The sequence below is a fragment of the Schistocerca cancellata genome, chromosome 8 (assembly GCF_023864275.1).
Source record: "Schistocerca cancellata isolate TAMUIC-IGC-003103 chromosome 8, iqSchCanc2.1, whole genome shotgun sequence".
NCBI classification, from domain to species: domain Eukaryota; kingdom Metazoa; phylum Arthropoda; class Insecta; order Orthoptera; family Acrididae; genus Schistocerca; species Schistocerca cancellata.
The window spans coordinates 425,805,626-425,821,112 of record NC_064633.1 but is presented as its reverse complement, the minus strand read 5'-3'; the positions used below and the strand labels follow the sequence as shown (position 1 = coordinate 425,821,112).

Here is a 15,487-nt window from a genome sequence, read left to right as displayed (position 1 = left end):
AAAGTTATAATCTGTCCGTTCGTTCATTGACGTCTCTGTTCACTGTAATAAGTTTAGTGTCTGTGTCTTGCGACCGCACCGCAAAACCGTGTGATTAGTTGACGAAAGGACGTGCCTCTCCAATGGGAACCGAAAACATTTGATCGCAAGGTCATAGGTCAACCGATTCCTCCACAGGAAAACACGTCTGATATTTTGTATACGACACTGGTGACAGCATGTGCGTCACATGACAGGAATATGTTGTCGACCCACCTAACTAGTACACTTGGCGAATGGGTGAAAAGTTTCTTCTATCTTGCCCGATTTAGGTTTTCTTGTGGATGTAATAATCACTCCAAAAAAAGTGATGAAAACATAAGAGTTTTTCACATAAACTGAAAATAAAAAGTTAAAATTTTCAGTGAAGGGATGAAAATAAAAAGTTAAAATTTTCAGTGAAGGGATGATTTGAACCAAGGACCTCTCGTTCCGCAGCCGTTCACGCTAACCACGGAGCTCTGCGCCTCACAGTGCCCTTAATATTGCCTATGCTACTCATGGACGACCCAGTTTGTATATTTTGCTTATTTTTTTCGTAGTTCCACACAACTTCTTCCAGTTTTCTCGATTGATCTGTGTTCAGTTTTTCAAGGCCTATCCACTGTGCCAACTTATAAACTAAATCTGAGGGGGGTGCGATGGGGCTGTTCCCTTGTTAGAACGAAAACGGTCTAAAGACGCAGTGGCAATTTCTCCAGATCTGCTGACAATGATATTTTGAGTTATCAGTTTACTGAGTGACTGAAATGTAGTTCGGGTACCTGGGAACATAACAATACGTTAGAATTCATTTTCTAAACACGAACTATTACGGTACTGTATGGCTACTTACATATTAATTACACTATTAATATTTTCACAGTTGTTTCTTTAATACAAGATTAAAGCCAACGGAAGAACAAACGTAAAACATACTTACCAATGACATGTTTGTTGAGATGCAATTTTCTGTGTGGACAGATGTAGCTTTTTCATGCGGTGGTAAGTCGCAGAAATCGCAGGAGTCACAGAAATCGCAGAAGTAGCAGAAGTCACAGAAATCGCAGAAGTAGCAGAAGTCGCAGAAATCACAGAAGTAGCAGAAGTCGCAGAAATCGCGGAAGTAGCAGAAATCGCAGAAATAGCAGTGGCGGAGGGATACGCGACTTGGTTCCTTAACTGCGACTCTTAACTGCGACAAATCACAGTTAAGAATAACAGATACTGAAAAGTAGCATTCACAGAAATCACTGATATCGGAAAATCGCAGTTTAGCCCATCACTACAGTGTAGCGATTCATCGCAGTTGCCAAGGTGATATCTCTGACAGTGAGCTCACTGACTGTAACAAGGATGTGGAATATCTTTGAAAATTTTGCAGACTGACTTATCCGGCATGTAGTGCTTTGGGAATTTTGTTTACGTTGTTTGTTAACTAAATTTTAGGAGTTTGTCATCAAGAATAAATACTATCAGTTTGTAGCTTTGTTTTTATTAGAGTTCCCTTTCAACGCCAACCATGTCAAAAAAGAAGATGGGGTCAAATATTGCCGACCTAGTTGGCGAAGAAGTACGAATAGCTGTTAATTTGAGATTGAAGAAATTCTTGAAATCCGAAGATTGCAAAGGTAACATTATCCTCAACTGTTTCACAAATGTCTTCCGTGTAGAAGACATGGACGTGGGATGATGAGAGCTTATGCTTTATTTAAGTTTAATTGTTCTACATTGTTACACGCCCAGCAGCATACCACCCTCGAAAGAACGTTAATTATTGCCCTGGCGTTTTATAATCTTGCGGAGATAACGTTTTTTTCCACCAAAGACACTGGCTATTACAAGGAATAGCATTAATTGGATACGGTTGAAACACGTAATAAGACCTAATCCGTTGTGTTGTTTCCACTACCTGCCAGTAATTTCTATTTCTCAAATGCAATTACTCGAACCGTTAGCAGATTTAATGGCACATGTTTGTGTTTTACCATCATTTGCATGTGAACCAAGTCTCACGATAGTAAAAGAATAAAAGTTCACCTTAAGTAATTATCATTACGATTACGCCTTGAATAGGATAGATAAAGCAGTAGTGACTTGGCTACAAGAACTGTCTACTTTGCAGTGGTTAACACTGTCTTTGCATATGACTTTGCTTCTGCATGTTACCACAAAAAATATTTTATCACGAAATAGTGAATAGTGGAGGTCGTGATACGATTGGTAACCCGCAGCTTTCCAATTAATTTTCAAAGAACTGAGAATGTTACTTGTACCATGAATATACAGCTGAGAGAAGATTACATTTGTGCATAAGAACCCGTTTTGAAATTCACCTAACAAGCCAGAGACAGTAAATGTTACAGCAGTGTGAAGTGTGCAAGCAGCATACAGTAGAAGGAACTGTGCAGCTCAGTCAAAATTAATGAATCGCTCAGGGAGGATGTCTCCAAAAAACTACTTCAACCATTTTTTATTGGATGGTTTAGTATATGGGGAACAAATAATGTCAAGTGTAACAAATTTTGTCTACAATAAAAATTACCATAATTTAAAATTAATTCTTATTTTGTTTGTATTTGGTGCCTGGTACAGAAATTATGGAGACCAATTTATGTGAGATGGAACATTAATTTGGTTTACAACACTATACTCTTAAATTTAATAGTAGTTAGATTAATGCTTATGTTCATGTGTCTACTTGTAGCCTATTCTATGGTTTATAGAACATTTATACGTAAAAACAGTGGAATCAATTAGAAACTGTAATTACTTCTGCAGAATCTGTACTGACATGCATCATGATGCATGGATAAATAAAAAAAAGTCATGGTCAATTTTATAATAAACGTACCATCCCTAGAAGGCCTGCTATATTGGTTGCTACAGACCAGCTTAGCTTTGATTCTTAATACCAAAAAATAAAATATTATGTCATTGTTGGCTGTGTATAGACAGTACTAATAGAATTGAGAGACAATCAGGTTTGGTTCAGCTGAACCTACTGATAACAAATGTCAGCTTTGTCCTGGTACTTGATGTGTTGTGTGATAACAGACTTGTACAAACAGAAAAGGAACATAACACTGACAGTATTTCTTTTCCAATACCAGCTGTCAGTTTTGACAGTGATGTCATCAAGGTGGCAGACACCATTTCGCCTTATGCGGTATAGTGACAGTAACATTGTCATTCAAGACACAAGCATAAGAAAACAGTCCCATTGTACAAACTGTAATAGAAGTAATACAAAGGAAATTGTGAACCCAATGGGACATTTTTTAAGGAACAAGCAAAATAAGTGTCATTACTAATATGAAAGACATATCCAAACAATAATTTCCGCAATTATCCAGTAAGCCATCATTACACAAAATTATAAAAAAGAAAAAATAGTCCACAAAATTACTGTTGGTAACTCCAATTAATGTAAATGGAGTAACCGAACTATATGGTCCCAACAGACAAATAAATCTGCAAAAAAGTATTAGGCCTATCAGAAGTTTCACTTGACTAATGTAGCTCAAACGAAGCCCACTCCAAAAGCTAGTGTCAAAAAATTAACTTGACCCATATAGTGAAAATGAAGTCCACGAAACCACACCTCCTCCAAAAATGGTATCAAATACTTCACTTGACCTATATAGCTCAGACAGAGTGCATGATACCACGAAACCACCACTCTCTCCAGAAGCTCTGATCAAAACTTCACTTCTCCTATATGGCTCAAACAATGTTCGCGATTCCACAGAACTGCAACTTGCTGTAAAAACTGATAATGGTATAGAAACTTCACTGGATGTATCTAACTAGAACAGAGTTCGGGATACCAAGTAACCACAACTAGTTCCAGTAACTGCTATTGAAAACTGTATTTCACCTATGTTGCTAGAACAAACCCCACAATACACTAAAAGGGGCATTCAAGAAGTAATGCAACACTTTTTTTCCCCTTTCTTCTTTGTGCAAATTTGGTTGAAAAATTGCGGAATTTGTTGCAGGACATTATGGAATATTCCCACTTCAGTCCCTGTAGTTCCATGGAGTTCCAGTTGGTGGCAGCACTATATGTTGCCTTCAAAATGGGATCTGTAATGGAGGCGTGTTCCAAGGGGAGAGCTGTCATTGAGTTTCTTTTGGCAGAAAACCAGAGCATTGCAGATATGAAAAAAAGTGCAGTAACTCGTTGAGCGGGGTGTCGGCCAGCTGCAATGTTGGAGCATGCAGACACACTCATTCAAGGTGACTGGTGGCTCACAATCAAGCACATCACCGCACAACTGGACTTCTTTGTTGGTCGTGCTGGGAGACTCACCTGCCAGGTACTCAAAGGTGTGTGCCCACTGGGTTCCTTGCTGCCTAACATAAAACCGTAAAAGAGAGATGACCAGTTGTGCAGAATTGCTTGCACATTATGGGACTGATCGTGACAAATTTTTGTCATACTTTGGCACAGGAAATTAAACATGGATTCATTATTTTGAACCAGAAACAAAACGGCAATCCGTGGAGTGGCACAACACAACCTCTCCTCCTAAGCAAAAATTCAAAGCTGCGTCCTCAGCTGGTAGTCATGACAACGGTCTTCTGGGATTCCGAGGTGGTTATTCTGCTGGATGTCCTTCCTCATGATGCAACAGTCAACTCTGAAGTGTATTGTGCTACCTTCAGAAAATTGAAGAAACAACTTCAGCATGTTCGTCGCCACAAAAATGCAAACAATCTTCTTCTCCTTGACACATAAGGCCTCATGCACCCGAGAGGAGTTCACAAAACTTCGTTGGACTGTGCTTCCTCATCCATCCTTCAACCCAGTTCTCATACCTTCTGACATCAATCTATTTGGCCCAATGAAGAATGCACTTCGGAGGAAGCAATACATGGATGGTGGAGAGATTATTGATGTAGCAAGACATTGGCTCTGACCTTTACCAGTAAAGTGGTACCTTGCAGGCATACAGGCCCTCGTAGTAAGATGGCATGATGCTGTCACATTGAATGGAGATTATGTTGGAAAATATGGCTTTTTAGCCAAAAGAGTGGGGAATAGCTTGATTTACTGGAATACTGAGGGAAAAAAAACTGCGTTAAAGAAAAGAGAAGTGTTGCTTTACTTATTGAACACCCCACATATTATCAGAAACATCAATTAAGATATCTAGAACAAAGTTTACTATATCAAAATTTGCAGAGCTAACTATTATTGGAAACCCAACTTCGTCAAAATAGTTAGAAGAAACTCCATAGTACTCACTGATAATAATTACGGATTGTTAACTCCAAATGCATAAAAATACCGTTAAAAGCAATTGTTGTTTACAAGCAGAAAAGTACCATTCATGTAAATTAAACATACATACCATACTTGTTACAGTAAATAATAGAAAATAAATTGTAAAAATGTGCAAACAGTACTCATGTCACTGTATCCTCACCCATTGTGACATGCAACAAGCTACTGCTGAATTTCCTCTTCATATCCACCTAATAACAAACGCAAAATAAAAATTAAATCTCTGCCCATTAACAGCATGCAGAACTAACAATTCCAAAGCTGAAAACAAATCTGTAACCAATAACTCACTAACAAAGCTACAAAAAAACAGCTCCAATACAAAGCAGGCAAGTAATATACAACACAGCAAATAGCACTGCCCCAGTCCAATTACTCATTAACCAAAAGCAACTTTGAAACATTGACATTTAACTCTAAAGAGAGTGCCACAACGGAATACAAAATGCACTCTTCAAATAGGATCCATTTCGAATATGCTGCGCAACCATAACGTTGCACTACACTACACAGGTATGTCAGGAGTCCTAGCTGATGACTTGTATCACACCTTTCAGTTGACCCTAATTTTTGGAATATAGGTTATGGTGACAGACTGATCTGTAGCATAACTCGAGGTGTAGGTTATGTTGTACGCTGACAGTTTGGTTCTGAGTTGGTGAAGAGGTATAAAAGACTTCACTTAATCTGTGGTAGGTGTAGATTTCCTTCACATAGGTTTTCTGTACATTTCAGCACATGATCTTAATAAGTTGCTGCTATAACTAATTTTTTTACTATCTATGAATTTGTATTGGACTGTTGAGTTTTCTGTTAGATTCAAACTAACTGTGGAATATATATAGTATCTTAGACTGGATGAGACTACAGGAGATGAATTCGCACATAGTAGACTGGACATTTCAGTTACTCAGGATTCATTTATTTATTTATTTATTTATTTTCCTCTCAATTTAATGTGTTACTTGAAGACCTTTGGAATAATACAAGAATGTAACAGACATCACATTGCATTTGCACTTCTTCAAATGGGATGCAGTTTGTTTTTAGTATAAGATGAAATAATGTGTGGTTCAGTGAAACATGACAGAGCATGCTATAAGCAATAACAGCAATTAATACGGACAAACAAATTACTTGCTTTAAGACCTCATACACATGACACGACATTATCAGGCATAAGAGACCATTTATTGTGAGATTAATCAATATTTATAACCTTCAAGATGTCGTTCATTGTGTAATAAAAGCTTTGTTCTAATAAAAATTGTTTTACTTTTATATGTAGAAGCTCTTGGCATTTTTGTTCCCTTAACTTCAACTGAAGAGTTATTGTGCTTCCACACCTAACATTCAGCACATTTTTCTGGTTACAAGTGGTTCTGCACTCAGTCTCTTATACGTTAGCCTCCTGCATGCTTTCACAACTTTGAATGTTTCTTTATAATATCATTGAGCTGTCTTTGTTTAAGATGCAGCTCTCTGCAAATGATATTTTATGTAAATGCTTACAGATGGTAGAGTCTTAATGCCAAGTCTTATGAAATTATGTTAGAACACAATATAGAGTTGACAACTTATTTGTAATATAATTTACAGGAGAATTCTGTGTGATTTTCTTCAAAGCATACGCCTAGAAACTTAACAGTACTTACATTTGTTTATGTCACCAGTATATAGCAGAAACAGTATAGCAACCAGGATTGGGCCTTGTGATACACCAAATTTGACTGACAGTATCTCAGAGGAGTGTGCAGTACTCTGATGAATGTTTGTGTCCCAATTTTCTTCTCCCCAGAGTTTAATTTCAACTTTTTGACAGAAATGATTGCAACCATGTATTTGAGTTCAGATAACTTTTGAAAGACTCTATTTAAGGTTGTGTTGAGAATTCATATATTGCTGTAGTTGTTTTTTATGCTTTTCTAAATCCCCAGGTTTTTACAGTTATGACTGATGTGACAACAAACCAGACTTAATCAGAATGAAATATGAAGAAAGCAATGCAGAACCATTACATCATGTAGTTAATTGACCCTTTTCTGAATGAATTACTTACTGTCCTCTGTATTCTCTGTTTTGAAATGTCGTCGCATTTAAAAATAATTTTGATCAAAAAAACTGTTTATGCCTCATTTGTGACTAATGTATGACAGTACAGATGACATTTGCAGGTGTTTTATAACATCTCCCATAAATTCTTCTCTTTTCATGAAATATATTTCCCCACAATTGTGTGCAGGTGATGCCCTGTAACTTGTAAATATTCTTAGCTCAACAAATTCTGCAAGATCAGCTGCTGGTTGAATACAAGAAACTATTGGATTCCAAATGCGGGTATCTTCATCAAGGAATTATAAAGTGTAAAGCCAGTATTGTTACCATAAGTAATACTATTTCACAAGTACAAGTAAGAAATACAACACGAGTTTTATCATAATCATAATGAATAAAAGATTTCATTCATCATGTTGATAGGCCTGTAAAACCTACAGCAGAAAAGATAAGAGAAATAACCCACTACAAAGTCAAAAGAAGTCATTATGCTATACAGATTGTAAAAGAACACATTAGAATAATGTTCATTCCATGTCAAAGGAAACAACATTAAAAAGTGTCCACACTTGACCAAATCCAAATCTAATGAAATTTGGTGTGAAGATTCAATATGGTCTTTGGTGGTTATGTACCAAATTTCAGTCCAGTATGTTGAGTGGTTGAATTTTTGAGGGCTTTTTCTTTTAAAGTTCTAGCAGACATTTGGTCATTTGCTTTTAATAAACACAGACAAGTTTTTTATGCTGAAACACACCATGGCAAAAATTAGGGACTTAGCCACACCTAAATATGGATACAAGCCTCTGAAGTGGCTAGAAATTCATCGTGCTGTTCTGAGAGCCAAGGTTTGACTGACCACTGCTTGTTTTCATGTGAACCAGTCACACGGAAACTTCAGAGGCTTAGTCCTACCTATGATATCTATAGATCAAGTGTAATTAACATTGGATGCCTCGGTGAAAAGATATGTATCTGCAATGTTGGCCAAAATATTGTGCGTGCAAATTGTAGGCTGTATTTTGGGTTAATGTCTCAATTGTCTTGTTCAATCCTTTTTTCCTTGCCACATCTGGAAAGATTGTGCTTTAAGCTTTCAAAGCTATATTGTTTAATTTCTGGATCTTGCATATTCATGAGGAAGAATACCTATCAAAAATAAGGAAAATGGTTTATCGATAAATACAAAAAAATTAATACGATTTTAAGCTGTAAATCAAAAACTATGTAATTGTAGTGTTTATAAGATTTGCCTGTGGTTTAGGAAATGTAACCATGCTGATAGGAAGTGTTTTTACATTATTTTACCATATAGAATATAAATATAATAAAACCTCAGAAAATATTCTTAAGATTATGAAATATTATAAAATGTAGAAGATCATGATGGAATGTTATGTTGCTTTAGAACATTGTAACCCTACAATGCATGGTGATGCAAATATGCATTGTCACTCAGTTTTCATCGGTATTATAAAACAGCAATACTTTTTAAGGCTCTATCGTCGCAACAGTGTTACATTGCTGAATCACCACTTTCAATTGTTGCTTTCATTATTGGCAACTTTCACAGTCTGCGTCTTCTGTGCTGAGTAATCTTTGGCATTTGGCAGGTTTGCCACAAGTTCTGGAAATCAGAGAATTTCAAACGTGTCAGGGAAATCAGGGATATATCGGGGGGGGGGGGGGGGCACTGGAAAAATTTCATTTTTGTCTCAGTAGATGAAATGGTTTGTTTCCTTAGATGTCGTGCATCATTGCTGGCTGGAGGCAGCTGAGTACGTGCTGTGCTTCGCTACTCCTTCATTCTTACTGCTTCTACCCTCCCTTTGCGGCTAAGTGACCATCTTCACAATTAGTTGTTACCTATCCTCATTAGCATTGATTCTCAGAGTATTCGCACATGTTATCTGTTGCATGGATTGGTCACCACAGTCTCATTTAATCAACACGGTGTCTGTGACGCGTGAATAGCTGGCCACACAAGTGGACTTCAACAACGGGCCAAACTGCAGGCCATTTCTACAAGTATATCTAATGGATCGGGCCTGCTGATCTGAAGCCCATCGTTTCCCACTAATGTGCAGGCCCTACCTGTTGTATCTGATCTCACCACTCTGCTCGCAGGCTGGGTCTGTTTGTGTATGGTGTAATGCGGTGGATTTTCGTGGCTTATCCATGGACCCAGGATTGCAGTGCTCCTCGCCAGGCCAGAGGCCATGGGTGATGGATTTCAGGAATTGCGGCTGTCTTACCGCAAGTACATTCTACAGTATGACATTGTATAGATGTTTTATTTATTCTAGTACATTTTGGCACTTTGAAAGTAGTTCATATATTAGAAAGTTTGGACGATTTCTAAGATGAAGAAAATTGTGGCAGTCGTTGGCAGTTGTATGCTGTATACTCAAATATTTCTTGAAAGAAAAATTACACTATACTGTAGAATGAAATGATCCTGTGGCGTTGATGGTTGGGAGTCCCCATCTGGGGAAGTTCGGCCGCCAGGTTGCGAGTCTTCATTCAGGTGACGCCACATTGGGTGACTTGCGTGTCGGTGATCACGATATAATGATGAGGACAACACAACATCCAGTCCACGAGTGGAGAAAATCTGCAACCCGGCCGGGAATTGAACCTGGGCCCACTCTATGGCAGGCAAAAACGTTACCACTCAGCTAAGAAGACAGACCAAATACCAGTAATAACTTTAAATTCCTCTAAAATAGTGGACATTACACAGTGGGTAGTAACGGACAGTGACAAACATAATAGAATCAACATTTTACTGGTGGTCACCTGTAGTGTTGGTTACACAACTCTTCCCTGCCTTCTCAACTTCTCTCAAGGGACCTGTTTTTTTCTGAAGTTATTTCTGAAATCTGTGAAGGTATTTTAAATCTGTCTTGCGACTCCAAGGAAATGCATATTTGTGTCACCAAATGTGTTTTGTTTTGTTGAAATAAAATAACATCAGTGGTCTTAATGAAAAAGATATACCATTTGGCTTGCTTTCTCCATCTAAAAATGATTCATTAAAGAGACATTGATGTTAGTACTTAAGAAGAGAAGTCCCTTTGTTTCTTTTTTCCAACTTCAGTCTTTATTACCCATCAGATCTCAGAATTTGTCAGGGAAAAATGCTAAAACTTGTCTGGAAATCAAGGAAATATGAGGGAATTTAAGTTGGGGAAACTTTTGGTTCCCTATTTGGTGTTGACATTGTACAATCTTAAGTGTTGAGTAATGAGTGTTTGAATAATAAATCATCATTGTTATAGCTAAAGGTAATCATTTAAACAGTATGTTTTGACAGGCTAACCATCATATTATGGCAAAAGTCAACTACAATCGGTTAAGGAAATGCTGCCAGTGGACAAGGAGCTTCTATGACGTAGGTCTGGGCTTGATTTTACTGAAGATGCCAAAATTTGTTCATACCTCTAATGCCTTGTTGTTGACAGAATTTCAATTGCTCCTGAAGACTTGCTGCAACCCATTTGGTAAAGAAAAACATGTAACCAAGAAGGCATTGATGCCAGTAAACATTGCAATAGGTTGAAATTACTGACTAATGAAGTTTTTAAGCCTGGTCAGAAAATTTGTACCAAATGTAGACATGAAGTGGTCCAAAAAGAATCACCCCACCAGCATAAGCAAGAATCACATGCACTGAAGACATAGGTGTTGTTGATGCTTGCTTTCCTGCTAATACTTCATTATCATCACTTGGAGAGTCACCGTTAAAGCTTAAATGGATCAGCAAAAGGGACTCAATGGGATACCGGAAGTGCAGAGTTCTGAAAGTCCAAGGCAGCATTACTAATGTAATTGCCACAGCTGCTGGTGTGAGCCAAGTAGATATTGCTCAGATACAATTAGAAGTGTGCCAAAAATATAAAGATTTGGACATCTTAATTGAAAACTTAAGATTAAGCTTCAGATTTAGAGCAGTTGCAGTAAATTTTGACCCTGGCTCTAAATTGCTGGACTATTGAAAAAAATTGCTAAAGAATTTGCTGTTTCAACTAAAATTGTGAAGAAGGCTAGGAAACTTTTTTTTTTTTTTTTTTTTTTTATGATGATTGATTTTTCTCATTTATTCCAGGCAAATAGGATTGTGTTACAGTTATAGTAAATTGGGAAAAGATTCACAAGCAGAAAGGCCAGCTGCTTTGTAACCTGTAAGAAATATTCATCGCTTATTGTAAGCAATGTGGAAATCAACTGAGCTTCTCAAAATTTTGTGAGCTAAGACCGAAATGGTGTACTACAGTTGGTGCTTCTGGATCACATTCACTATGTGTATGAGCAATTGATGAAAATGTCAGCTTCCATCCAAGATGACTATGAGGATTTAATGTGAAAAAAAACTGTATGCAGTTTGGAATCAAAAGATTGTATGCTGCAACATTGTGAGGAATGTCCAGGAAAAATGCAACTAGAGGCTTTTCTTGAAGATGCTTTTAAAGACTATGACCCTGACAAAACAATGGAATACAAGCAGTGGATCCGTACTATATTGATGGATTTTGCTGAGAATTATTCATTTTTGTTCAAGATACTGTGTAAGGATTTGATTGGTAGAATAATCAGGCCACATTACATCCAATTGTTGTCTGTTTTGGTGGCAAAGAATTTCAGAGTATTAGCATTTGTCTGATCAGTGACTGTCTCCGTCATGATACTATTGTCGTCCATGTGTTTCAAATAAAGTTAATAGCATATTTAAAGACAAAGATTCAAAACAATAAGAACATTTATTACCTTAGTGGTGGTTCAGCTGCTCAGTAGAAGAATTTCAAAAATTTCATTAATTTATGTTTGTACAAAAAGAATTTTGGCAGCACTGCCAAGTATAATTTTTTTGGAACAAGCCATGGTGAATCACCTTGTGATGGCATTGGGGGAACAGCAAAAAAGACAGCCCATGCTAGTCTGCAGAGACCCTTAGATAACCAAATATTGACTCCATATGATTTGTTCAAATTCTGTGGTGATAGTATTACAGACATAACGTTTTTATATATATATATATATATACAATATCTGGAACAAGAGAAAATCACCATTTTAAGCCAATTAATTGTCATCAGCTCAGAGTAAGCAGAGTTTTCAACGATGTCACCACAGTCACAGTTAATGCCTTCGAAGCAGATGAAGAAATTCCAGTAATATCAATTGCAAGTTTACAACCAGGACAGTATGTTGGATGTATGTATGACAATTTTTGGTGTGTTTGAAACGTGTGTGAAGTTTCACATGAACAACAAGATGTAATTATCAGCTTTATCCACCCACACAGCTCTGTTCATACCTTCCACTGGCCAACTGCTAAAGACTGCTAAATTTCTGAGTAAAATAATTTTGTGACTTTAGTAGCATCGTCATCAGGAAGACAGTGCAGTTATCTACAATGTGTCGTTAACAAAAAATGGAACTGCCTACTAATTTTGTTTTGAAAATTTGCTGTTTTTTGCACTATACTTGTTTTTTTAACATGTGTTAAATTAAAGTTAGAAACTGATTTTTATGCTTGAATAAGAAAAAAATAATTGTGGCTCTTAATAAGTAAAATATTTCATTTTTCAGTCTTCTTGAACTGCTAAAATAATAACTTTTGAAATGTATTCTTACACATCAAAATACAAGAGTCATTAATTAAACACTATAGCTTTGAAAGCTTAAAGCATGCTTTCTCCAGCTGTGGTAAGAAAAAAGGATTGAAAAAGGCACAGTTGAGATGTTGCCCCTCAAAAATTCCCTAAAATTTGCATCTCAAAAATTTTGGCCAACGTAGCAGACGCATATCGTTTCATCTAGGCCTCCAATGTTAGTTAAATTGGTCCATGTATAGACATCATAGGTAGGAATAGCCCTCTGAAGTTTTGGTGTGATTGGTTCATATGAAAAGTGGCAGTGGTCGGTGAAACCTTGGCTCTCAGAATAGCGCAATGAATTTTTTAGTCACTTTAGAGTTTGTGTCTATATTTAAGTGTGGCTAAATCCTAATTTTTGCCATGGTGTGACTCAGCATAAAAAGTTGTGTATGTATTCTAAAGCAAATGACTAAATGTCTGCTAGAACTTTTAAAAAAGCCTAACAAACTTGACACTTTTGCACCTTCGTATGTGATGCAAAGATGAGTAGCCTCTCTTTAAAAGCCCCTAAAATTTCAACCACTGAAGATACTGAACTGAAATTTGATATATAACCATCAAAGACCATATAGAACCTTCACACCAAATTTTGTTAGATTTGGGGATGGTTGAATGGGGACCCCTGGTCCCTTAATGGGGAATGACCCATAAGCATAATAAAAAAGTAATTCAACCAGTCACAGCAGAGAAGATATGTACGATATGTACTGCAGATGGTAGTCCATCACTGCGTCTGTAGCTTCATCTTCCACCACTGTCTGCTCCACTTATTTGAGAATTGTTAGTACTCCATCCTTCCACTGCATCCTTGGATGTCCCCTTGGTCATTTTCCAGCGGGTTGAGAATGGAGGACTCTGTATGGGAAGGATCCATCAGCTTAAAGGATGTGGCCAAACCACTGTAGCCTCTTCTGTCCTAATATTCAGCCTATGTGTGGCTTTCCAAACCACTGGTACAGATCATCTTTTGTTCTTCATTTCCAATTACTGACTACGGTATTGTAGATGGGCCCATAGATATTTTGAAGTATCTTTCTCTTTAAGGCACAGATTGCTTCTTCAGTTGTTGCTGAAGTAGCCTAGGTTTCACAAACATGTAAAAGTACGAGCTGTACTAATGTCGTGTACAGCTGAATCTGATTCTTCTGTGATATCAGTCAAGACTTGAATAAATTATTCAGACCAAAGAACAAATGAGTAACTTTTATTATTCATTGATTGAGTTCTTTTGTCACTTCACTTTTATTAGTCAGTATGGATCCCAAGTACTCAAATTCTTGAACTTGTTCAGAGGTATGCCTATCAACAATAATGGAAGGATGGAGAGCTTGACGGCATGATACAATGAGATATTTTGTTTTATCATCACTCACCACCAGCTCAATTTTCTTTGCATTGTGGAGAAGTCGTGAAGTATCAACTGGTATTTGTGCCAGGGAGTCACCAACAGTCACAGAATCATCAGCAATGCCAAAATTGTGTCTGCTCCCAATATCTCCATTTCTCTAATTCAACCAGTGTCACAACTTACTTTGACCAATGCTAAGTTGAATTGGTGTTGGTGCCAATGAATATACTTGTCTCAAGATAGCAACATAGTTGATGTAGATGATCTTATTTAATTAATAATAAAACATAACTTATCATATATAACAATTTCTCATATTGAGAGTTGTGAAGATCACTAATGCTCTGTAGATTTTGTGCAACTCTTCAAAATTTTCAGGCTGAAAGATTCTAACATCTTTATTAGCTCTGATTTAATCTCTTTTTATAAGAGTTCCTCTGGAAGAATCCCTTTAGCTCATCAGTCAGAAATTTTTCTTTGCCTTTACAGCAAATTATATTAGCATAGAACAGTGGAATTATCATGGGCTGTCATTTTTTGCTGCTTGTGGCCGATATGTACAAGGAACACTCAAAGTAGGTAGCCGTGGAAGCTGCCCACTGGAAAATGACATGTTGGATCCATCACATTGATGTCACTGTCATATGGCGATATGAAAGATACAAGCTTGAACAAATACTTACACGTCTTGGTTCAGTGCATCCTGGATTAACTTCACCATGTAACCCGGAGTGGATAGGAGGCACCCCTGTCTGGATGTCCAAGCAAAAAAAAAAATACCTCAAAAGGCACATACTAACTTGTGTCTGCTCACTGGCAGTTTCCAGTGCCAGCACTAACAAATGTAATCCTCAGAAATGTGACTCATAGAACTTGTACTTCTCTGACTCAGGAAGTGTCATCAAGAAATTAGAACATCTGAAGACTGCTTTCAGTAACAATGGAACAACAGATCCAACAAGTAGTGGGGGGCAATAGTGTGATTGACTGACTGGCTTGACTTTGTAACATTTAGCCAATGTGACCTTTCTTTTTAGGTACTGTGAAAACCTAAAAGCTATTGTTTTTTCCAATAGCATGCAGATCTACTTTATGGCTTAATAATGATAGCAT

The 15,487-nt window shown here is 37.2% G+C and overlaps 1 protein-coding gene across 2 annotated transcripts in view; it reads left to right on the top strand.

Moving 5' to 3' along the window:
• The first annotated feature begins 1,420 nt into the window (after positions 1-1,420).
• The window catches only part of LOC126094763 (3'-5' RNA helicase YTHDC2-like), a 287,438-nt gene continuing 273,371 nt past the window's right edge, over positions 1,421-15,487 (top strand). For both annotated transcript variants that reach the window (XM_049909315.1, XM_049909314.1), the window contains exon 1: positions 1,421-1,649. In XM_049909315.1, coding sequence (XP_049765272.1) covers positions 1,541-1,649 — 109 coding nt within the window. In that variant the 5' untranslated portion in view covers positions 1,421-1,540. The remainder of the gene's footprint in view (positions 1,650-15,487) is intronic.